At 40.5% G+C, this 26,565-nt stretch overlaps 1 protein-coding gene across 1 annotated transcript; it reads right to left on the bottom strand.

Moving 5' to 3' along the window:
• Positions 1 to 104: 104 nt before the first annotated feature.
• Positions 105 to 4,264, bottom strand: LOC141591963 (uncharacterized). The gene is made up of 2 exons (XM_074412491.1): positions 3,771 to 4,264; positions 105 to 979 (listed from the first exon to the last, which is right to left on the bottom strand). The coding sequence occupies exons 1-2, from the start codon at positions 4,155 to 4,157 to the stop codon at positions 416 to 418; spliced, it is 951 nt and encodes a 316-aa protein (XP_074268592.1). The 5' UTR covers positions 4,158 to 4,264; the 3' UTR covers positions 105 to 415.
• Positions 4,265 to 26,565: the final 22,301 nt, after the last annotated feature.

The following is a 26,565-nucleotide window of genomic DNA, read 5'->3' as shown; positions in this document are numbered from 1 at the left end:
ACAGAAAACAAATCGTCTCTACTGTCACGAACAACTACCCCAATACCTGTCATGCCATTAGAGAAAATAGCAACATCGACATTATAGCAAGAATGCAAGAAACTAGCAGAAGTGGAAATCTGATTTTTAAAATGATGTCGGAAACATTAATGATCTAATACAAAGTTAAAACCTCATACTCGATATTGACAAACTACACATGGCTTTACAAACATAGTCATTAGTCTCACTGCACAAAATAGTAGTAATGATGAATAGGTCAAGTCATTCTTCCCTCGCATCGCAAAAATAGCATTAGTTAATGCTGCATAGTGCATATGGTATACTTAAGACCTTATTATAAACACTATGTTCAGTGGAACTCACAAAAGCTTGTCTTACTCAATTCCGAAATGGCTGCTGCTTCTTTTTCTGATTAAGAAGTGACTATTTTATCCTCAGGAAATGCCTCCAAAGCCAATAAAATCAAGTCTGCCCTCTGTCCAATGTTGAGTCTTGAGTCAAGCACGATTACACCATCAAAGAGTTTAGCATTCCTTAAATCTTTGACATTGTCCACATCAGAAATTGTGGAGACTGTAATAGCATTAGTTTTGCGAATCACCCCTTTCTCTTTGTGCAGAAAATGGGAGGTAAGATGCCAAGTCCAAAGGATGAGGTTAAACATAGCTGACATCAGTACCAACCAAAGATGCAATGGTTTCATGGTAAGTTGAACTCTCACAAAATTCAACCCTCTTTTCAGAAATTCATTAGTCTCGCCAAGTTTCTCACGAAAGATAGTTACCTCCTTCAGATACCCGCAAAATGTCGACACATCATGAACCAATAAATCCTCAAGCTCTCCACATGCCATTGGTAGAAGCTCATTAAGATCCCTTCCTTCAAATCTCAGCTCCCCAGTGTCCAAGCAACTCTTCAAGACATGAAGCTTATGAAGCCCTGTTCTTAATATCAGTGGAATTACTTGAGATTCAACCTGCAAACGAACAAATGAAGCTTATACTTCAAAACTTGTTCAAAAATACTAATTATTTTATGGTAGTTACACTGTAGATATTATTTCCTAGATTTGCTCACTAACTTATGCACGGGAGGTAGGAGACTAACAAGTAACAAACAGAGGTCAGTGAGTAAATCTAAGAAATAGTACCTACAGTGAAACTACCATACAATAATTAGAATATCCTCTAATTATTCTCAACATTAACACCATAATCAAGGAGCATAATTCACAAATCACAACAACAATCCAGAGAAACAGAACCTATCACGAGCATAGGCACGTAGTTGAACATTAAAAAATCGTATCAGCGTCTCTAAACCGAATTCACAAATTGCAACAGAATATCCAGAAATAACAACCCGTGTCACGAGCATAATCAAAGGCACATAATTCAACATTAGAGAATCGTCTAACATCTCAAAACCGAATACACAAACTGCAACAGGACAATTCAGAAATCACAAGAAGAATCGAGAGAAGCAGCGTCCCGAGCATAATCAAAGGCACATAATTCAACATTAAAAAGAATCGTCTCAACATCTCAAAACCGAATACACAAACTGCAATAGAACAATTCAGAAATCACAACAAGAATCGAGAGAAGCAGCGTCCCGCGCATAATCAAATGCACATAATTCAACATTAAAGAATCGTCTCAACATCTCAAAACCGAATCCACAAATTGCAACAGAACAATTCAGAAATCACAACAACAATCGAGAGTAGTAATCAAAGCCAAATAGTTCACAAAAAAACAAATTTCGTCTCAACACAGTAAAATACGATACAAAATACACCAATTTCACGCCATTATTACGACCACCGTAACAATCTAATTTCACGCCATAACATCAATCACGGTAACAATCACCGTAAGTACCGCCACTAGTCAGCCATAACAGCAATCACCATAACAATCCATTTGCATTAACCTATGTTTTTTAGACCGTAGATATTAGTTCCTAGAATTGCTCACTAACCTATGTTTTTTAGCCTTCTACCTTGCTTGTAATTCCACAATCTTAGGCACTAATCTTGTACTCAATTAGCTAGGGTAGCTGAATAACCTATGTATAAATATACTCAAGTTGTACATTGAAAATCAACTGGTATCAGGAGAGGTCTGATCCTTCCTTTCTACCCCTTCCTGCAGGCTGCAACCTCTTCAATAAGCTTTTACCCTCGTTTTTCTCCTACTCCGCTACTCGCAATGTCCACTCATACTATTCCCAATGACGAGGAACCTCTCAAACCCCCTTTCCTCGTAAGTGTGCACTCAGGCGGACGTAAATGGAATCGCTACTTGTTGGCTATGGTCTATCATACTTCTTTAAAGACAGTGCAGCGCCCCCCTAAAACAGTCACAAATGATAAAACAACCACCCCTAATCCTGCATATTTATACACAGGTTACACTGCTACCCTAACTAATTGACTGCAAAATTCGTGCCTAAGATTGTGGAATTACACGCAAGGAGGAGACTAACAAGCAGAGGTCAGTGAGTAAATCTACAGTGAAATTACCATAGAATAATTAGAATATCCTCTAATTATTCTCACCATAATCAAGAGCATAATTCAGAAATCACAAAAACAATCCAGAGAAACAGAACCGGATCCACAAATTTCGCGCCATTATACATTGGTTAAACAGCTACCGTGAAATTACCATAGAATAATTAGAATATCCTCTAATTATTCTCTCCATTAACACCATAATCAAGAGCATAATTCAGAAATCACAAAAACAATCCAGATAAACAGAACCGAATTCACAAATTGAGAACAAGATTAGTGACTAAGATTGTGGAATTACAAGGAGTATAAAATACGCCAATTTCACGCCATTATTACGATCACAGTAACAATGTAATTTCACGGCACAAGAACAATCACCGTAACAATCTAATTTCACGCCATAAAACAATCAGCGTAACAATCTTAAGATAGTGATCAAAATACGATAGAAATTACGCTAAGGGTGTGTTTGGATAGCAAAAGTGGAGGGAAAGGGAGGGGGGGGGGAAGGAGGGAAGAGAAAGGGAGGTAAGGGAAGGGGAGGGCAAATGGGGAGTGGGTGTTTGGATATAATTTCCTTCCAAATCTTGCCTATTGTGGAGAGATTTTAATATGCCTTGGAGGAGGGAAAATGTATCCCTCCAAATCTCTCCCCCTCCATTTCCCTCCACCCTTATTTGCTATTCAAACAAGGGAGTTTAAATCCATACTCTCCCTCCCTTTCTTTTCCCTCCAAATCACTCAATCCACACACCCTAAAAGTGTGGAATTGCAAGATTAGTGCCTAAGATTGTGAAATTATTACAAGTGAGTATAAAATACGCCAATACACGCCATTATTACGATCACCGTAAAAATCTAATTTCATGCCATAAAAACAATCACCGTAAAAATCTAATTTCATGCCATCACAACAATCACCGTAACAATCTAATTTCACGCCATAAGAACAATCAGCGTAACAATTTTAAGATAGTGATCAAAATACGATAGAAATAAACGCTAAAAGTATGGAATTACAAGCGAGCATAAAATACGCCAATTTCACGCCATTATTACGATCCTCGTGACAATCTAATTTCACGCCCTAACAACAATCAACGTAACCCTAACAACAATCACAGTAACAATCTATTTCCATTATTAATCAAAAACACAATTAAAATTACGCTACAATTATCACAACTAATTAAAACTAACACAAAAATAAACGAGTGCAGCAGATCGATAAATGATAAGGAATTACCGGAGCTAGTTTACGCGACCGAACATGTTGAGTAATTATTTCATCACGTCTGATTCTCGCAGTCCAGGAAATAGCTTGACAGGTCAACCCGAGGCTTTTAGCAGTTAAACGCTGGTATGAACGAACAAGTTGTTTCTCGTCGTCATTGAGAGTTTTAACATCACTAGCTGATTGACATTCACGGAGGTTTGCGCGAAGGATGGTGAGGTAGTTGTAATGAGCAACTCGGTACAGCTGCCTCTCCTCATCATTGAGTGTTCTATTCAACAACTCGACTGTGTAGAATTCAACCAAATTCATGTAATACGACATCTCAGCGTAATTTTTTTCATCTGCAGCAGTTATTGCTTTGTTGAGATAATCTTGTCTTCTAGCTTCGTCCGCCATTTTTGTTTTGTTTTTTTTTTTTCAGTGGTAGTGGTAGTGAAAACTGAAGAGAGAGAAAGTGAATTGTGAAAAAGCGGCAAATATTTTGTGAGGCTTGCCAACCAATGGTTTCAATTTTTGAACCGGTTTCTAGATTGTTCCATGAGTAGTAGATGTTACTCCCTCCATTCAACTCCACTTTACAGGTTTCTCATTTGCACACTATTCACAAGCGGACATTTAACTTTAATTTTCTCTCGATACATAAGTTAAAATATATTCATGTGGGATCTTATTTGATTCGTCTTTAAGAGTACATTAAAAATATCTAACTTTTATAATTTTTGCAAATACGTAGCTAAAAATATTTACCGCGTAAAACTCGCGTTGACAAACGTGATAAAGCAAACATGTAAAGTGGAGTTGAATGGAATGAGTACTAGCCTTGCGAGTGAGTCGTGACTTAACATTGTCTTAATTTTTGTTAATAATACAGTCTAAGCTAAATAATACGAGTACATAGTAGTGGTCTTTTAATCAACGATAATAACTCTATCCAATTCTATGCTTATTTAATCTGTATCGTTTTTTTACTACGCTAATCTCTATTGTTTATAGAAGAATTTAATTAGCTCATTTGATGCTTGTTCACTCTAATAATTCTTTCGTGCTTATACCTAAGGTAAATTCGCTCGAGTTCATCACTCAATTCCGTTCCATTAACTTGTGTAATGTCGCATACAAAATAATTAGTAAAACACTTGCTAACCGAATTAAGAAGGTGTTGCCCCGAGTCATCTCTTAAACTCAAAGTGGATTCGTTCCGGTCGATTAAAAACTGGTAATATAGTGATTTTTCAAGAAGCCATACACTCTATGCGCAAGAAGAAGGGGCAGTTCGAAATTATGGTTATTAAAATCGATTTGGAAAAGGCATATCACAGACTACGTTGGAGTTTCCTTTCCTAAAATTGGCCAAAAGCCAATAATTGAGAGGAAAATCCTGACGGAAAACTCGTCAGGATCCCGTGTTTTTGAAAGGTCATGACGGAATTTCCGTCTGGAACGTCAACAAAATATTGACTTTTCTGATGGATTTTCCGTCAGGACTTTTCTTAAATCTAAAAAACACGCGAAATCACCCGTCATTCCATCGCACATAATTTTCCCCCAAATCAATTTTTCTCCCAAATCCGACACCACTACCACCACCCTACTCTCCTTCCGACCACTGCCATCTCCGCCCAGTTATGTCATTTCTCTCTTCTTTTTCCTTTTCCTTTTCTTCTTTTTCTTTTTGTAGGTTGTTGCGCCACCACTACCATCCGCCGCCACTTTCTCCATCACTCAAGAAACACCCTCTCTCCAAGCTGAGCAGATGACAGCCATTCAAAAAGTTTGGGCTCGATGCGAATCCCACCCCTCCCGGCCTAGTGCTCGGGTTCCCCCCCCCCCTTCCTTTTCGTAGAGACGATTATGCGGATGACGGGCATGGCTTTGGAGGTAGTGATCACGTTGAGCCTCTAGGTAATAACTAGTCTCGTCGTCTATGTTATTATGTTAGTCTTTATCTTATGTTAGTATGTAAGGCTTTATCTTAGGTTAGAAACTTATGATTGTGGCTTTATATTTTAGTTGGTTTGTAAAAGACATTGTTTTATGAGACGTTGTACAAATTTGACCAAATTTTCTATGTAACAACTTCGTTCTTCCAATCGTGTTCGGTTTTCTATCGATAATTTCGTTGTCTACTCTTGATTCTCGCTCGTGCGGTCGACATGAAAATGGATTCTCGTTTGGCGGTTGACGGTTGTATATGATTTTTTGTAGATTTGGTTGTATTCGTTTGGTGTAAATCAATGCAAATTCGGCATTGTGGCTGGGCAGCAAGTTGTTGTTTCCAGCCACTGCCTTTAATTTTTCTGACGGAAAATCCGTCAGGAAAGTCAACATTCTATTGACTTTACTAACGGAAAAACTGTCAGAATTGTCAAAACTACTGACAGATACTCCGTCAGAAAGTCAACAGAGTGTTGACTTTTCTGACAGATTTTCTGTTAGGAATGTCAATTTCCTGACGGTTTTTCCGTCAAGGAAAGTCAACGTTCTGTTGACTTTCTGGCCCAACCTAGATTAGGCCTTTGACGGAAAAGTCCTCACTAATCCGTCAGAAATGAAAAATCCTGACAGAAAAACCGTCAGAAACCCATTTTTTGTGACGAATCGTAGTGACGTCAATTCACTCTTGATTACCGCTTGTACGGTCGACATGAAAATGGATTCTCGTTTGGCGGTTGACGGTTGTACTCCCTCCCATCCAAACCAAAGGTAACATTTGACTTTATTACGCTTGCCGAGGCGCGTTTTGCAACGTGAATATCTTTAGTTACACATTATTAAAAATTATAAAAACTTGATATTCTTATAACATTCATGACGATGAATCAAACAAGATCTCGCATGACTATATTTTCTCTTATACATTACTCGTAATACCAAAGATTCTCTACAATCATGAATAGTACCAAAAAGTCAAATGTAACCTTTGGTTTGGATGGGAGGGAGTATATGATTTTTTGTAGATTTGGTTGTATTCGTTTGGTGTAAATCAATGCAAATTCGGCATTGTGGCTGAGCAGCAAGCTGCTGTTTCCAGCCACTGCCTTTAATTTTTCTGACGAAAAATCCGTCAGGAAAGTCAACATTCTATTGACTTTCTAATGGAAAAACGGTCAGAATTGTCAAAACTACTGACAGATACTCCGTCAGAAAGTCAACAGAGTGTTAACTTTCCTGACAGATTTTCTGTTAAGAATGTCAATTTCGTGACGGTTTTTCCGTCAAGGAAAGTCAACATTCTATTGACTTTATGGCCCAACCTGGATTAGGCCTTTGACGGAAAAGTCCTCACTAATCCGTCAGAAATGAAAAATCCTGATGGAAAAACCGTCAGAAACCCGTTTTTTGTGACGAATCGTAGTGACGTCAATTTCTGATGGAAAAACCGTCAGGAACCCATGTTTTTGAAGGGAAAAGCGTGTTATTGACGGATTATTTACGCCAGTTTCCTGTGTTTGTTTTGTAGTGTTCATCTGTACATTTTTCCGGTAAAATCGGTGATATTCTTGACCTTTCTACATTTGTGAGATGTTTTCTCTTCATTTATTGAGAAAGTTTGTTTTCAAAAGGTTACAAAGTTAGTTTTTGTTTGGGTGGAATAAATGAAAGTTTGTTTTTGTTTGGCTGGAATAAATGATCTACCTTATCTTTATAGTTTACTAGTAGGTTGCACAACGCGCGATGCGCGCCGTTCCCCAAGTTATTTTAATCGTTTACGTTTCAAATGCATAGTAACAAATCTTGATTTGGTTTGATTTTCTATACATTTTGAGTGGCGATCACAATGAAATTATTGTCGTTATAATTTTTTTTGATGTTCGAATCGATTGCAAACAAGATCGCATTTGAAAATATTTCGTATCTAACTTTGTTTGGAACATGAATATACGATCTGGTTCGGTTGTTTGTACATGTTCAGTGTCAATCACAATGAAACTCTTCTCGTTATATTATTTTGATGGTTGAATCAATTACAAACAAAATTATAATTATTCGTAAATAATTTGTATTTAACTTTGCTGAGAGCATGAATATCCGAATATAACTACACTTTTTGCTTAGATGGTTAATTGTTAAACAACACAATTACATGAAATACATAAGACATTAGCATTATATTATACTTTGCGAAGTAACGTAAACATCACACCTCCTCATCCTCTTCCTCCTCATATTAATCGCTCTTCTCCCATTAGCCCTCCTTACTCCTCCTCTACCTTCTCCTTTTTCCCCAACATTCCTCACCCTCTACTTCGTCATCCTCTTTATCTCCCTCTTTTCTCTCCAACATCGCTGCATCCTAAACCACCTTCTCTTCTTCAACCTCGTAGTCCTTCTTTCTTTTCCCCTTTCTCCTTCCCTATACCTTCTATGTTTCCCTATCCTCCTCTTATGTATTCTTTATTTCCCTTTCTCCCCCACTTGCTCTCATGTTAATTCTCTCACTTTTCCAAGTACTCCTCCATATCTTTTACTTTTTCCTCCCCCTTTCCCTTTCCTCTTATCGCCCGCATCTTTTCATTTTCTTCTCTCTACCTCCTTTTCTGTACCCTGACTCTCGAGTCATGCTTATAGCACAATATGGATTGAGTGAGAAATAGGCAAATGATAGAATTCCCGTTGATCATCAGCCATCACTATTTTCTTAATTTCAATAAATTAGCCATTATATTAAACCCGAACTTCTCTCCTCCTTATTTCTTTTCTATTTATACATTCATTTGCCTCCATAGTCTCTTTCACCCCCTTAATTCCCCTTCCTTATCTTTCCTTCTGCTTAGCTTGTCCTTCTCCTCCCATTTCTTCTTCCCCTTATCTTTGTCGTGCTCTTCCTCTACTCCTTCTCCTACCTTTTTTGACCTAATGCTCGTCCTCTTCATGTCCTTTTCAAATTTTATCTCTCTATCATTCGTCTTCCTTAACCTCTTTATTTATGATTACTCTTAATGATCAACCCACCACTTTAAAGCTAATTTGTTATCATTATTAGAGAAATAATCCTCTAAATAATTCTACATTTTTTATCGTACATAGCTTAACGTTCATTCAAAAGATAATGAGATGATACGCAATAGGTCTAAAGCCATGTTCGTTTGACTTAAATTACCTCTTTTAAAAGTGATTTTATAAGTTCGGTTCCAAAAAGTTAATAAGCTCTTATTAGTAAGGGCAGTAGAAATTAGAAAAGGCACGATGAAGTAAAAAGAAGCAGCAACAAGATTTACGAAAATAAGAAAATATGTGAATGTAAATAAAGAATAATTGGTATTGGAGTATTTGAGGATTTATATATTAAAGCAATTGAGTAAGAATGTTTTATGGGTAAAAGTAATTCTGTAGTAATATGCATATTATCATGTACGGATTATTTGTATTAGGGCTATTAGGATTGTCGTATCCATACATAACTCTAAGAACTACTAAACAATGTTTAAGAAAAAATATTTTATGAATGGATATTTAACTTCCAAGAATATACGCGACTTAGGGTTTAACCTCTCCCTCTCCCTCTCCCTCATCCATTTATTTCTCTCTCCAACGTCGTCACATCCTAAACCATCTCTCTCCTTTCATCCTCGCGGTCCTTCTCTGTAACTTTCCCCTTTCTTCTCCCCTATACATTTCATGTCCTCAATCATCCTCTTATATATATATCCTATGTTTCCCCTCTTATATATTCTCTGTTTCCCCTCTTCCACCTGCTCTTATATTACGCCTCCGCCTATTTTCCCGCATACTATTCCTCCGTATCTACCCATTTTTCCTGCTCACCTCCCTCATTCCTCTTCCTCTTATCTTTCGCATCCTTCCATTTCCCTCAATCTACCTTTTCTTTCCCCTTAGTCTCTTTCTCGACCACCATTCCTTCCCTATTCCTCCTCCCTTATGCCTTTCATGTTCCCCATCCTCCTCTTATATATCCTTTATTTTCTCTCCTCCACTTGCTCTCATATTATTACTCCTCCCATTTTTCCTTGTACCATTCCTTCATATATTATATTTTCTCCTACCTCTCATTTCCTCTTTTTCTTTCCCTTTATCGTTCACATTCTTCCATTTCCATCTCCCTACCTCCTATTTTCCCCTTGTTCTCTTTCTCGACCTTCATCCCGTTCCTCTTTCCCCATATCTGTATTCCCCTACTTTGTTTTCTCCTCCTACTATTTATCTTACTCCCCTTAGCCTCCCCCCTTTTTCTTTCTCCCGTTTCCCACTCTCTTCCCCTCGTTCTCTTCTTTCCCCCTCTTTTCTTTTATCTTTAGCGTTGCCGCCTCATTATTCTCATCCTCCTTGTCGTCTTTCCTATTCCTCCTCCCTTTTCAATTTTCATGTCTCCCTGCCTCCTTCTATGTCTAGTCTCTTTGTTAGGCCCAGATTAGCCTGGTCTGACCATAACTTGGCCTGACCTTACAAGGCTGATTGAAGGAGACGAAGACCGGACAGATTTAGCTGTTGAAGAATATTATAGCACTTAGGCTGCCTAATCCTAGAAGAGAAGCCTGATGGTAAGTACAGAATAGCCTGGCAGAGTATTAAAGCGGGCTAGATTGAGCTGAAGAACAAGCAAAACGGTTATATAAAGATATACATTCGTGTCCTATCCTCAAGGAAGACTAAGCCTAATTATGAAACCATATTGCCCATGAATCTGGACGTGCAAAGGGAAAGAAAGCTAAAGATCAATCAAATAGGAACGAGTCAACCAGATTAATAGGGAATATGCTCTATTAATCCGGCAACAGCTCCGACAAAAGGGAAGGGCGTTGAAGACTGATACAACGTTCATTTTTATGACTATAAATATTGTAATACTAGCATTTGTAAAGGGATCGATCATTCATTAATATCAAACTACTTCACTACTTGTCTCTTATCATTTTTACGAGCATCCAATTATTAAAACAAATTCGTATTCAGCTTATTTGAACAGTATTATTCTTTTTTCTAGTTTTTCTCTCTTATTCATTTACAGTATTCCAACCTTATAGAACTAGATACCCAAATTACTTCTTCAATTAAGCCGGACCCATTCAGGGAAAATCCTGCTAAAACAATTGGCGCCCACCGTGGGGCATCTAGTTCTTTGATCAAATAATTCCTTTTACCATCTTTTATTTAATATTCACACACAAAAATGGTGGAACTCACCTCAGAACAACAATTAGCGGCTGCCCTGGCCAAGATCAAAGAATTGGAAACAATCCAAGAGAAGGCAGCCCAAGCAAAAGGTAAATCAATAGGTCAAGGAGTCCGAGTCTAGCCTCGAGAAAAAAATTGGAAAATCAGGCTTCGGGCTCCAAAACCAGATTTGAACCAGGAACCCCATTCTCATCCATTATCAAAAACATTGACTTCTCCAATTTTGGAACCCCGGAGAAGGATACATTATCTGGTACCCCAACCATTCCCAATGACGAAACAAACAGATCAAACAAGAATAATGATGGCCATGCTTCAGAAATTCAAAAACTTCACAATAAAATAGAAAACATACCGAGTGCCGACCACGTGGGTCAAGTAGAAGTTGACAGCTTTGCAGATTCACCCTTTGCAGATGAAATTGCAAAGATTGATCTCCCCAAGAAATTTACTGTTCCATCCATGAGAACTTATGATGGAACCTCTGATTCACAAAATCACGTTGCCATATTCAAACAGAAAATGTTGGTCGCCTCAATACCCGAACTCGGGCAGTGTCCGCATGTGTAAGGGCTTTGGTACAACCCCGACCGGAGCAAAGATTACAGGGTTCATTAATCTCCCAAATGGAGGTATCAAGAATTTTGCGAATTAATCAATGCCTTCAATCAACAATTCGCAAGCAAAGCAGAGATATGGCTAAGAGACCCAAAGAACTGCTGTTCGGGTAAAGCAACTTCCCGAAGAATCTCTCAAAGAATTCCCGGCCATATTTGTCAAAGAAAAAGTGGCCATTCCCAGTGTGATGAAGAAACAATGTAGAGAAGCCTTCACGCAAGGAGTCCTGCTGACAGTGACATCTATGCAGACTGACCAAGAAAGCGTGCCCAACCTTTGCCACCGTTCAATCCATCGCCTTAGAGCATGTCAGATTGGAAGAAGATCTCAACTTCAGAACGAACTCATCCGGAGGAAAGCAAGGCTATGGGCACACTAACAGAAAAGCTCCTACCGGAAAGGAGGCAACCCCAGGATCAAAGACCCTATTCCAGGCCCGAAGATCCAAGTCAACATGGCACAAGAACACAAAGGTAACCTTTCTAGCCTACCAACTATTCCTGAATATAACTTCTCTATTAATACTGCAGGATTAATTAAACGCTGAAAGCCTGGGAGATACAATCGGATGGCCCAAGAAATCGGACAACCCCAGAAAGACCCAACAAGATGGTGTGACTTCCATCGTGACATCGGGCACACCACGTAAGAATGCATCCACTTTCGGAAAACAGTGGCATATCTCTAAAGAAAGGCTTCTTGAAGGATTTAATCCAGCAGCCAAAGAACAAAGATGAAGGACAAAACAAGAGAAATTCAGGGAACGACAGAGATCCTCCTCCTCCTCCCCCCATCTATGAAGTCAAGTTCATAAATGGAGGATCGAAATCATGGTCCGACTAGCTCACCACAAAAGAATATCCAGGGAATCCAGACTTCAACCTCCTTCCAGGCCCAAGTCATTGCCTGCTATTACCTTTGATGACTCGGACTGCAGGAATATCGATCTACACCATGACAAACTTGGTAATCACCATGCAAATTGGCACAAAGAAAGGTATCAAGAATCCGATAGACGGAGGCGCTTCAATCAACGTGGTGATGCTTGACGTCCTCAAAGCTATGAAGATAGATGAAGGAAAGAGTATCAAGAAATCCAGCGTCCTGGTTGGATTCAGCGGAGAAACAAAGAACACCCTGGGAGAAATCAGCCTGCCAACCTATGTGGAAGGCGTGGCTTCATATGAAAGATTTGGAGTAATGGATTGCCTATCCTCATATAACGTAATCCTGGCGGACCATGGATCCACAATATCAAAGCAATCCCATCAACATACCATCAATGTGTGAAAATTCCAACGAGAATGGGGATAACCACCATCGGGGAGAACAGAGGACGGCTCAAGAATGTTACACTCGTGCTTTGAAACCCTCAAAGTCGGGTAAGTCCTTGCATAGCAATTAAAGTCACCGCCCGGGGAAGAATATGTAGCACAATCACGATGGAAACAGAGAGGTCATATTGGACCTGCATTCCCGACAGAAAGTACTTGTAGGGTCGATGCACCCGACTCAATCGGACCCAATCTGGTCACTTTCTAAAACTAAAATGTCTTGTTTTGCTTGGTCACATTTTGATATGACTAGTATAGATGCTGATGTTATTACTCATAAGTTGAATATTGACAAATCCTTTAAGCCTCGTACAGCAAAAAAGAGAAGAAAATTCGCTGCAGAGAGGCATGAAATCATCAACCAAGAAGTTGACAAGCTACTGGACATGGGAATAATCAGGGAAGTAATGTATCCTAACTGGCTTGCAAACGTAGTGGTCGTCCAAAAGAAAAATGGCAAATGGAGAGTCTGTGTAGACTACACCGACTTAAACAAAGCATGCCCAAAAGATCCATTTCCGCCACACATCGATGCAATGGTAGATGCCACTGCAGCCACGAAATGTTAACATTCATGGATGCCTCCAAATGATTCAATCGATAAAAATGCACCTGCAGATCGGAAAGCACGGCTTTTTCATTACCGAAAGAGGTATATATTGTTATACTGCTATGCCCTTTGGATTAAAAAATGCAGGTGCAACCTACCAAAGGCTAGTCAACATGATGTTCAAAGACCAGATAGGAGACACCATAGAAGTCTATATAGATGACATGGTAGTCAAGTCAAAAAAGGCAGAAGACCACGTCAAAGACCTGGAAGTAGCCTTTCAAATACTGGAGAAATTCAATATGAAGCTCAACCCACAAAAATGCCACTTTGGAGTCTCAGCAGGCAAATTCCTGGGCTATATGGTGACAAAAAGAGGAATAAAAGCCAGCCTTGAACAGATCAAAGCTATTCTGGAGCTAGAACCACCAAAGACGGTCAAAGACATACAAAAGTCGATCGGAAGAATAGCGGCCCCGAATGTATTTATTTCAAGATCATCGAGAGAGGTGCAAATCATTCTATAACCTCGCTAAGGAAGAACAAGGACTTTCAATGGACCCCGATCATCGTGCCGCCTTTGAAGACCTAAAGATATATCTATCCTTTCCTCCTTGCTGGCAAAACCAATCAAAGATGAACCCCGACAAGATACCTGTCGACCACAAAATCGCTGCGGTCTTTGGTCAAAGAAGCGGCAGACGGACAACAACACCCCCGTCTATTATGTAAGTAAGAGCCTACGGATGCGAGAGATCGGTATGGCCTGCTTGAAAAATATGTTTTAGCTTTAATTATGAGTTGCACAAAATTAAGACCATACTTTGAAACCCACCCTATAATAGTCGAACCAATCTTCCTATCAAGTCCGTACTTAGGAAGCCGTAATTGTCCTGACGAATGTGCAAATGGTCACCCAAATGAGCACATACAATATAACATTTGAACCAAGGACAAAGAATTAAGTCACAAGCATTAGCAGACTTTGTGGCTGACTTTAGTCCTACCCTAGAACCCGACCTAATAAAAGAAGTGAATAAACCCACCACCGGACCAAACAGGACCTAGAATGGACCCTATTCGTCGATGGTGCAACCAACATGAGGGACACATGCCTGGGGTAGTACTAAAATCGCCACAGGGGGGGATAAGATAGTACAGCTATAAGTCGTGCATTTGAGGCCACCAACAATGAGGCAGAATATGAAGCCCTAATAGCCGGATTAAAGGTATGTATTGACCTTGGTGTGCAAAACCTAAAGGTACGTACTGATTCCCTTCTTATCTCCAACCAAGTAAATGGGATATATACTGCAAAAGACTCCAAAATGATGCTTTATCTGGATGTTGTTCAAAATTTAAAAGGAAAATTTCGAAATTTCAATATTGACCAAATTCCCAAGGACTTGAATACCCAGGCCGATGCTCTAGCCGGCCTAGGATCTAACTTCAGCCCCGTAGACTTCGACAAAATACCCATCGTACATTTACTAGAACCTGCAATAAATAAACAAGATGAAAGTTTCCCAATTTATATTGCCAATTCTTGGACAAAACCCTACTATGACTGGCTACAACAAGGAATCCTTCCCCTAAATAAGCAAGACGCCAGAGCACTAAAAATAAAAGCTGCTTCGTATACTATTATTGACAACGTGCTTTTTAAGAAATTGCAGTCGGGTCGTACCTCGGATGCCTGGAACCACAAGAAGTCGAGCGGATATTATCGTAAATCCATGAAGGATACTGTGAAAATCATAAAGGTGGAAGAAGCCTGGCAAGCAAAGTACTCAGAACAGGTTATTATTGGCCCACCTTGAGGGCCGATTGCCTGGAATTCAGCTCTAAATGTAAAGCTTGTCAGATTCACGGACCATATATCCATCAGCCATTTGAGGAACTACATTCCATATCCGCACCCTGGCCATTTATGAAATGGGGCATGGACATAGTAGGGAAACTACCCCAAGCACTCGGACAAAAAGTTTTCATGCTAGCAATGACTGACTACTTTTCCAAGTGGATAGAAGCTGATTTATACAGGCAAGTCAAGGAAAAGGATGTCATAGCATTCATCAAACACAACATCATATGTAGATATGGCATCTCCTCCGAAATAGTATGCGACAATGGCACGCAATTTGTGGGAAAAAGAACAAAGCCCTATTGTGCTCAATGGAACATCAATCTGCAACATCCACACCAGGATATCCAAAAGCTAACGGTCAAAGCGTAATCCAAGAATAAGGTGGTAATCACCGCATAAAGAAGAAGTCAAGAAAAAAGGCAGATGGGTCAAGAACTCCCCCCGGTCCTCTGGGGCGACAGAACCACGCCTAAAACATCCACAGCCAAACCCCATACTCCTTGGTCTATGGATGTGAAGCGTAATCCCTACTGAGGTAGACATTCCATCACCAGATGCGGCTGAACACAATAACAAGCAATATACCTCTAATGGAGGACAGCCTGACTTAACAGAAGAGCTAAGAGATGCAACCAAAGATCGATTAGCGAAGATATCAAAAAAAAGTTGCGAAAAGCTACAACAAAACTGTCAAAGCCAGGGTATTCAGGGTAGGAGACCTTGTCCTCAGGAAAGTCTTCCAAAACACAAAAGAAAAGAATGCTGGCAAATTGGCCCCAACCTGGGAAGGTCCTTACCTGATTGACTCAATAGTCGGTCAGGGAGCTTATAGATTACAAACCCTGGACGGCGAAATGATCCCAAGAGCTTGGAATATTGCACATTTAAAACTATTTCACATATAAAATATATCTCTTAATTCAGGTATAATTTTTCACCTTGTCATTTCTTGCCTGGCTTGATATGAAACTACATGTATGATGCTTGCCATTATATGAATAAATGTCGTATATGATTTCTTCAAATTATGTGCCAAAGTACTTATCTATGTTCTCATATTTACTTTTACCAAGTAGAATCTTCAATACTTGTTTTACATACTGCATTTTATTTAAAACAAATCTCAAAGATTGGGAGCCACCCCCACCAAATATCCAACTGATATCCAAATTTCAGTTGCAAAACAGGCCTTTAAATATTGAGCTCCACTTAACATACAAATCTGGAAAACTCCTTCCTGAATTGTATAACATAAATGGGTCATAAGCCCTCCAGACAGGCAGGGGACGTAAGCCCTCCAGACAGGCAACAACCCCACCCAAAAAAAAAAAAAAAAAAAACGCCGATCCAAGACAAAAATCGCCCGATCGATCGATAATCGGCCGATCCAAGACACATCCAACATTACAAAAGTACCTTGTCAAAACACAAAAAGAAACAAACAAAGACCAAATATTTATTCATCCAAAATAATTGGTCCTACCACACACCTAATAATCATCCATTCCAGGGACATCCCCCCTGGATGGGCCAAAAAAATTCCTAAATATTCATTCCAGGGACATTCCCCCTGGATAGACCAAAACCTAAAAGAAAAACACAAATCTAAGTTATGTTTGAGCCAATAACCGACTCACAACCATCCACCATTTCCTGGTCATCAGATTTTGCCTTGGAAGGAGGAGAATCCACTTCTTCTTCTTGACCCATATTGGCCAAATCAGGATACTGAGCGTCCAATGTTGTTTCATCCCGGTCCGGATCCCAATTAGCCCGGTCAGATTCAGGATCCCTCATAGCATCAACCCGGCCTTTCCCAAAGAAGTACTGAGCAGCATCAGCCAGCCGCGCCTCCACTAATTCCTTTTCAGCAGCAAGCTCCTCATTTTTTCTCAACCGATCCCGCATTGCCTCGCTTCTCACCTCCAACTCTTGCCTGACAACCTTCTCGCATTTTTGCGGCCACCTCACAAACTATAGCACCCTAGTTGCCTCTCTAGCTCGTCCCACCGGATTGAAGTACTACTTCATTACTCCTGGATGTGTGCAGGTCACGATTAAGGTTATCCAGTTTTTCCTCCAAACTAGAAACCCTGGCCTGGGCATCCCTGAGATGACAAGCAGTAGCCAACCCGACATCCAATCCCTACAAAAAAAATATATAAAAATCAATCAGCCAAGTACAAAGCAAAACAAAAAGCACATGAACAATTAAAAATATTCCTTTACAACTAACCTCCTTAGCCTCGAGAAGCAAGTTCAAGACCTTTGTCACAAGAGAAGTCGAATAGAAACCACTCTGGTAGACGACTCAAGAGTATTAGCAGACAAGAGTTGGCCGCCCATTTTTGCAGAAAATTCATTTATCCGTGCCCGGGCATCGTCCATGTCATCAATCCTAGCAGGCACTTGCCTTATACTCCTGATTGGCTGAGCATGAATAGGCTCTTTCTCTCCCCCCTCCTCTTCAAGGATAACATCTTCCCTCTTCCTTTTTGGAGCCTGGACGACCTCCGTGACACTAGCCTGGTGGATCTTGGGAAGGCCGGACGTCGAAACCGTAATATCAAGCGTTTTGTCACTCCCACTAGCCTCCCGGCTCTTGGACTGCTCAAAGAATCCTAGCCACCCCACCTTCAAATCTTTTGCGAGAAAAGTCGGCCAACCTAGCAGAAGACCTAAATACTGAATACATAAAAAATACACGTAAGTATCAGATGAGAAGCGACAAGAAGATAGCAATTAACATAAAAACATATAGAAGACATACGAAAAAGAGCAAGAGAGCTAGGCTTGCTTTTGGGTACCTTGACCCCATCGGCTTGGTCTTCATATACCGGGCAATAATTCCCTACCCAAACTAGTGGCCAGGTCCTCTTTCCTCGAATAGCAAGGAAAGCCTCTATCCCGAAACAACTTCCTCGTCAAGAGGATCGAGTTCCAATCGGGGCCGCAAAAACCGTCGAAAATACACAGGTGAAAATCAAAACCTATTAATTTCATGTAATATATATTGCAAAATAAGAGTACAGAAACCTACCACTCTCCAAAGGAGGATATCTCGAGATAATCAAAGCCTCGATCCCGAGTCTCGTCCGGATAAACAGAAAAGTCTTTGCCCAACTTTTATCGTCTCCAGAGTCCAGGTTAGTAATTAATGGAGACATTTTCGACTTGATTCTCAAATTAAAACGACCATTAACTGGATTTTTCATATGATAAATTGCCTTGATATCGTTAAGGGTAATTGTGAGATTGTGCTTAGCACATAAATTTTCAACAGAATGGATAAGTTTCCAAACCATTGGCATAATCTGAAAAGGTGACACTTCCATTGCACGAATGGTATCGATCATCAAAGGGGTAAAAGGTAACTTACGACCGCTTTGAATGCCCATTCATAAATACAAACCAACTAGGTGACACCCAGCTTAGCCCGACGATCGGACAAGATTCAGAATCCATACCTCGGTCGATTCAGAATTATTTTCTTCTCCCTTAATATCTTGTCATAATTTGCTTTCAACAAGTTCTCTTCAGGAAAGTAAGGATCCAAAGATTGAAGAGCAGTGAAAACAGAATCCTGGTACTTAAAAGCCACAGCACGAGCAGGAGGATCAATTTCCATCACCTCTTCCTCCTGGACATCTGTGGGTTCAGGCTCAGCAGCAACCTCCTGAAGTGCAGCAGTTTTCTGGGATACAGGACGTTTCTTGGCTCCCATATTCTTTACTATTTAATTTATTGTGATAAAGCTTAATTATTGAGAAATTATAGGTTAGCAGAGTAGAACTCAGGAGAAATAGAGAAGAATTCTAGAGAGAAATTTAGCAAAGAAAGTGGAAGAAAATTGGTGGAAAACAAATTCGTCACAAATACCGTATTTATAGAAGGTGTATAACGGTATGAAAACCCTAGAAATTGCAAAACTCTCAAAGATGACATCACCTAGCCAAGTTCATGGTGTTCAACGGTAACTAGGAGTCTAAGAGCCATTGATTAAATATGATTCTCTTTGTTATTTAACCCGGTAAAGTTGACATCTCACCCCTGGCCTGATCCAGCACGGGTAAAATGTCAAGGGGCAATTGTTAGGCCCAGATTAGCCTGGTCTGACCATAACTTGGCCCGACCTTACAAGGCTGATTGAAGGAGACGAAGACCGGACAGATTTAGCTGTTGAAGAATATTATAGCACTCAGGCTGCCTAATCCTAGAAGAGAAGCCTGATGGTAAGTACAGAAAAGCCTGGCAGGGTATTAAAGCGGGCTAGATTGAGCTGAAGAACAAGCAAAACGGTTATATAAAGATATACATTCGTGTCCTATCCTCAAGGAAGACTAAGTCTAATTATGAAACCATATTGCCCATGAATCTGGACGTGCAAAGGGAAAGAAAGCTAAAGATCAATCAAATAGGAACGAGTCAACCGGATTAATAGGGAATATGCCCTATTAATCCGGCAACAGCTCCGACAAAAGGGAAGGGCGTTGAAGATTGATACAACGTTAATTTTTATGACTATAAATATTGTAATACTAGCATTTGTAAAGGGATCGATCATTCATTAATATCAAACTACTTCACTACTTGTCTCTTATCATTTTTACGAGCATCCAATTATTAAAACAAATTCGTATTCAGCTTATCTGAACAATATTATTCTTTTTTCTAGTTTTTCTCTCTTATTCATTTACAGTATTCCAACCTTATAGAACTAGATACCCAAATTACTTCTTCAATTAAGCCGGACCCATTCAGGAAAAATCCTGCTAAAACACTCTTTATACTAATTCGAAGAAAATAACATCCTGATTACAATTTACTCTATTAACGGATACACTAATGAAATCGAAATTCGGTACGTTTAATAAATTCATTTTCTTAATTAAGTGGAGTTTTGTTATAATTTTTTTTTTTAAATTCTCATTATAATCACTTATCTCTCTCTCTCTCTCTCTCTCTCTCTCTCTCTCTCTCTCTCTCTCTCTCCAATGTCCTCGCGACCTCAACCACCTCCTTCTCCTCCCCTTCCTCCTTCACTTTATCTCATAACACTCATCTTCCACTTTGTCCTCGGACTGTTCATCCTTATCCATCCCTTCTTTTCTCCATTTTCTCTTATAGCTCGCATCCCGTTATTTGTTGTTACATAATTGACCCAATCACGATAGTATTATGAGTTGATTACTTGATATTTAGGTGTTTCAAAGCATAGTGCATTATACATCTCTTCAATCTATTTGTATCATCATTTTGAACTCATTCTAAGTTTTGTTTTGGCAAAATGGAGTACATCTCATACAAATTTGTTAAAAAGATTAGCAAGTTGGTGAATCAATGTTTGCAAAATTTTATGGGAGCTATCCATCTATACTTTTAAAGTTCCCTCTTTATTTCTTTCATCTGGCGCCATTTAGGTTTCAAACAAAGACAACACACTTACTTCTTCGGATAGTTGTAATTTAGGCAAGTCTGTTTCAGCTTGTCCACTAACTCCCTCACTTTAGCCGGATGCGATGTGCATGTGATATGAATATATATTTTTCTTCTATGCCTCAGGCTTTTTATAGACCAAAAGACAAGCAGCAACAAGATCACAAGCATCAACGATACCCCAAGATATTATTACTTACGAGTTGTTATTTGCGACATTATGCTCGAGTTAATCTCAACCCAATCGAAGCCGATATTCCAATATCGTTATTATATAGTAACAAACAACTAATTGAAGTTATGAGTGCAAATTATCGTGAGCTTATTTGGATGCCATTCAATTTTTTCTCTAGTAACGTATTTGCGGGGTTTTATATCAGTGGGTTTCCTTACAAGTCATTACAAAATTCACATACTTAGTCTCCATATTCCATTGTATTCCGTCATCGATTGTAGTTGACACATTCTCAACAACAAAATTCACATATTATGGACAATGGGCCCACGGGGGCGCTTGGGAGGAGAACAAGCGTTTGCATTTTGTGGAGTCGCCACCAATTTTTATGGGAAATTGGAACCGTTCGAATACCTCGTGCCATGTCAAGACACAAAGTAGAGACATGAACACCAAGAACTCGTTACCCTTAGCATTCTATGTCTAGAATGACTCTCGTGGATGCCAATGAACACGGATGTTCACAGAGATCTGGAGTAAGGGGTGAGGGTACGTATTAGGAAGCTCTTTTGATCGAACACCTAATCCCGCCCGCCTCGATAGCGGCCTCTACTAATGATTAGGGACATTATCTATACTCGATATATCGTCGATTATATGCATGCAATGCAACATCCAAGTTTTAATCCTAGCATGTGAAGAATAGGCTAAGTCGGTTAACACATGATTTAGCATACAATTAATGTCGAAGTAGGACTCAATGCTCAATTACATGTGAAGGCATACAAATGATACAAGAAATATGAAAATACAATAAAGAAAATAGGCGATAATACGGATAATAGTTAATTATACGTAAACTAATTAAACTAGATCAAGCAACAACGGAGTTCAGAGACAGAAATCATCCTGGAACAGGCGCAGCAGGACTGCGCCCTTTGGAAGAGGCGCAGCAGTTGCTGCATTTGTTCCAAGGGTGAGTTCTGGCTGTGAAGCCGAAACTGCAAATCGTTAATGTTAATTGGTGAATTTAATGGTTAATTAATATATTTACTTGGATGAAAGTGATTAACACGTTATTTACATGTGATTGAGAGTCATGAAAGCGATAAAATATGGATGAGACGGATTAAAGACGGATTATTTACATGAATGAACGATTGATTAATGACATGGGTGAACAAAATAGGTTAAATATGACGAATTAACGACAAATTAATGACGAATATGGACAATGAACAGATGAAAATATATCAAAGATCGAATTCCAGAAACTCAATATGAACGAATCAAATTTCTACAACCCGGATTGATTTTAATGACGAAAACCCGCAAATATTGGATTATAAGGGATTTAAGCCGAATTTTAATGATGGATTAGACGTATTAATGATGAACAATAATATACAGGTGAAATTATTATGATTGTATCAAAGAATTAAAGAAAACAAATGAAAACGAATAAAAATTGACGAATTACAGAGGACGAAGGAAGAAGAAAGGAAGCAGGAACTGCGGCAGCCTCACGAAGAGGCGCAGCAGGAACTACGCTCCTTCGAAGAGGCGCAGCAGTTTCTGTGTCCTTTCTCGACGGTCTGTCTTCTGGAAATCCGTAAAAAGGGTTTTAAAGCACGGTTTTATAAATCGGTTTTAAAGAGGTGTTTTTGACATAAACCTTACAATTGTGATTACAAAAAGTAAATAACAATAATAAAAGAGAGATTTACACCCTCAGACTTACATGTTTGACGAAACGAGATGAACTAAGTTTACGATTAGTGATGCTCGACTCGAATGTAACGAAAGTGCCCTCGTAAGAGGAAAACAATTAGATTAGTTAAGTTGATTATGGTGGAGTTGGTCAAATTGGTCGGTCATGCAAACGAGGCTGGTACTCAGAAGGATCCGAGCTTACGTGGTCGAATGTTCAAGCACGAAGACGCCAAAAAGTAAGAACAAAGGTCTAGAATGCAAAGGGAGAAGAGAAGGGCGGACACTCGCGTGAGAAATATGAGGAGCGAAGGCTCCTATTTATACTAATCACGTGAAGGAATAGGGTTTTTGGAGAGACTTTGGAAGTGAATCTCGAAAAGATATGAAAAAGATACGAGAAATACGCAGAAAAGGACCTGGGAAGAGGCGCAGCAGTCACTGCGTCTCTTGGAAGAGGCGCAGCACCTACTGCGTCTGTTCCCAAGTGGTTTCCCCCTGCGGAAGAAAGATTTCCGTGTTTAAGTTATGGAATGACGGATAAATTTAGTTTTCCTTAATATTTTGTATGAATATTACGGGGAATTGTTTACCAAAGAATAAAGATTGTGAAATATTTATAAAATATGGAATAGAAATATCCGGAACATTCCAGAACATTCTGACTCGGGATTTAACGGTTATCAGAAAATGAAGACGGTTTTAGGCCCGTACTCCAAATGTACTCTAATTACTGTCAAAATGACCGTATCGGCGCGCAGACGACAACTAAGAGGTAGACATTAGTGTTTGAGCAATCACTTGACGATAAACTTACGAACTGTCACAAATCGTTCCGCGTACCAAACATGAGGCCCAATCATCACCGGGTGGTTTGCGGGAGGTGAAGAAATGAGGTATCTACAGAGCCCCCACTTTGACTGAGGCTTGGACAAGGCGAAAGTCAAAGTATAGCCATCAGGTCAATCGAAGATTACAACCTGACGACTATGGCGACGCGAGGCGGCTCAAGGGGTCTGAGCCAAGGACCTGTCGTCGGGAACATTTTAGAGTTTGTCGACTATCGGGGAAGGTCGTTTAAAGTCCACTAGACTACGTAAGAAGGGCTCGCCAGCCATAAGAAGAGATCATACCTGAAATACCCCTAGGTGAAACGGGACTGAAGACGCTTCGACGAAACTCTTTGGTCTGAAGATAACTTGGTGTCTGAAGGCATTAGGGGGTTACAAGGATTCTAAAAAAACTTCTGAAGGCTATCTCTCACTAAAGGATATGAAGGATTACCCTAAAGGACTGAAAGGGGTCGTCTGAAAGATTAACGGTAAATTTCTGAAAGATCTGAAGGGTTTATCCGGAGAAGGTTTACCTAAAAGATATGAAGGTTCGCGTGAGGAATAATAAAAAAACGATGATTTCGGGGAAGGCAGCAGGACACATTCTGGAACTGCTGGGAGAAATCTGTTTGTGTTCAGCTTCAAACAAACTTTGGAAGAATTCGGGGTCGATGTTGATCTCCATGTCTCGAGAGGAAGTGACTGTCGGTCGTGAACTCTCGTTGGGGAACTTAATCGGGAACTAATCTCCATGTCTCGAGAGGGAAAGTCTATCCGTGTACTCTCACTGGGGAATATAACGAAGGCGTGTCGAAACACCTGTGAAGGAATACCCGCTCGTTGTGACAAGCAAAGTCTTGGAAGCGATAAATAACGTATGATAGTCTGCTGTTGGCTTAGAAATGCGGGTCTGAACGAAAGATAATCGTCAAACGGACCAAAAAAAAGATAAAATGGCATCGAGGAAGAGGCGCACCAAAGATGGGCCCACAAATAACGAACTCATAACGAATTTTTAAAAACTCGTATGGAGGGAACACCAGGAAGAGGCGCAACAAGAGCTGCGTCTCTTGGAAGAGGCGCAGCGCCTGCTGCGTCTGTTCCTGGAGGTGTCTTTTCTGCGTAAAAACGCGATAAACAGAGGGTTTTAATTCATTTGTTCGAAACACAAATTCCTCAATTTCTCTCTCAAATCTTAACCATTTCCGCCAAAATTTGATCCAAAAGCTTGCATTCATCATGACTAATCGAGGTATGTATATCATTCTTGCATCAATCTTCTATATTTTGCTTAATTTGGATCGAAAAATTAGGGTTTTCAACCCAATTGATTCGAAAATTTGGGGCTTTCCCCCCAAATGGATTTGCCTTGTAAAATTGGTATTAGAAACGGATAATTGGTAATATAAGGAACATAACCATGTATTTGTTTCGAATTTTCGTTGAGTTTTGAGCATTTGAGTGAAATTGAGACGGTTTCACAGCTAAACCGTAAATTGCTTCGAAAATAGCTTTAGGATTGCCCATTTGCGATGAAAATTGATATTTGGGATCCTTGGATGATGGGTAAACTTCCTACCATCTCGGAATTTTGGTTTGTGACGGCTTTTTCAGGACACTTTTCTAGGGCATAATCGCCGTTATAACGAAATGCTGCCGAAATTTCGACTCGAACCCATGACTAGGCTTCAACTTAGGCTTTACTTGACCCTAATTACCACATGAGTGATCGGGTTTGTGAGAATATGGCCAAAGATGGCGAGAAAAGAGCGATTTCAGGGCTTCCGAAGGCTCGAAAATCCCTTAACTAAGGCTCGTCGTCATGTGACGCGGCCTAAATTTACTTTAACGTTGCAGGTGATGAGCCTTCTACTTCTGGGAGGGCTCCCATGGAGATAGACACTGCTGTTGACCCTTCTCGTGTCATCGAGGAGGCTTTGGAGGAGGCTTTCACCGCCGCGGTGATGGCTGCTGGGGACGAGGTGCACGAGGAGGAGGCTGTTGAGGACGAGGAGGCCCCGAGGCGGGCCAATGTTGGGCGAGGAGGTCGTCAGCTGAGGGGAGCACCCGCGTGGGCTGAGACCTAGGATAGCAGGCACTTGCTTTGGGCTGCGGAGGGTCACCTGTCCTACAGGACGGTGAAGAGCTTGGTAATCTTGAATTCATTACTCATCACTCCTCTTCTTTCCTTTCATTTGTGCATATCTTTTCCAACTTTCATTCAAAACTAAAGATAGCTTTTGTTTCAAATCACAATAGGAGGCCGGGAACATCAGGTCGTTCTCGGGCTACACGACAGCGATGGAGTGCTACGAGCGGCTGTCGGCGGAGGAGCGCGCCATGATCGAGCGTGGAGCGTTTGGTGTCTTGGTGCAGGCTTGGAGGGATATCGCGAAGAGGAAGCTGCGGGCTAACCTTAGCCTGGTCCGCGCTTTCTTGGACCGATTCTGGGATACGACTTCCACGTTTTACATGCCTTTTGGTGAGGTGGGAGTCACTCTGGAGGACTACGGCATGATTTCTGGTCTGCCATGTGGGTCTGAGGCTGTGGAGTGGCCGGAGACTGCCATGAGGGTGGACTCGGCCGAGGCTAGGAGGTTGATCGGCTGGAACTTGTCGCCAAAGACCTATTCTGATGCACGGTTTGGTGCCCAGTTCCTATGTCCGAGACTACTTTGCGGGGAAGACCCCGGCGTTGGTGACGATTGACGGGAGAGAGACGGCTCCTCCTCCCTGTACAGCTGAGCATAGGGCTCGTTTGTGGCTTTGGTGGTTTTTGTCTTCGATCTACCTCGGAGACAAGGGAGAGAGGCTGTCGACGAAGCTTCTTCCCTTCCTTTCTGACCTGAGCTCCCTAGGGCGTTGGGACTGGGTCACTGCTGGTTTTGCGGTCCTCATCCGCTTCATGAGGGCCATGGTTCGTCCGGAGTTGATGGAGAAGGGGACTTCTCCTGGTGCTGTCGGCCCTGGACTACTATTGAAGGTATGAACCTTCATTTAGACTAAAATCAATTCTTTTCCTTATCGAATTACGAAAGATCTTTATTGACTACCTTGCTTCACAGGCGTGGGTGTACTCCTACTTTCCGAGCCTCTCGCCCAAGAGGACGGAGCCGCTGGAGAAGGCCTATCCCGTCGTGAGGGATT

This window comes from Silene latifolia, chromosome 7 (assembly GCF_048544455.1).
Source record: "Silene latifolia isolate original U9 population chromosome 7, ASM4854445v1, whole genome shotgun sequence".
Lineage (NCBI taxonomy): Eukaryota > Viridiplantae > Streptophyta > Magnoliopsida > Caryophyllales > Caryophyllaceae > Silene > Silene latifolia.
The sequence above is the reverse complement of the archived record's forward strand: the minus strand, read 5'-3'. Positions and strand labels throughout refer to the sequence as shown.

What these genes read in the sequence shown, in the direction of transcription:
- LOC141591963 (XM_074412491.1), bottom strand. Translation starts at nt 4,157, where the DNA reads ATGGCGGACGAAGCTAGAAGACAAGATTATCTCAACAAAGCAATAACT. An exon ending in GGTCGCGTAAACTAGCTCCG is followed by an intron (nt 980 to 3,770) that starts GTAATTCCTTAT and finishes GTTCGTTTGCAG; the next exon opens with GTTGAATCTCAAGTAATTCC.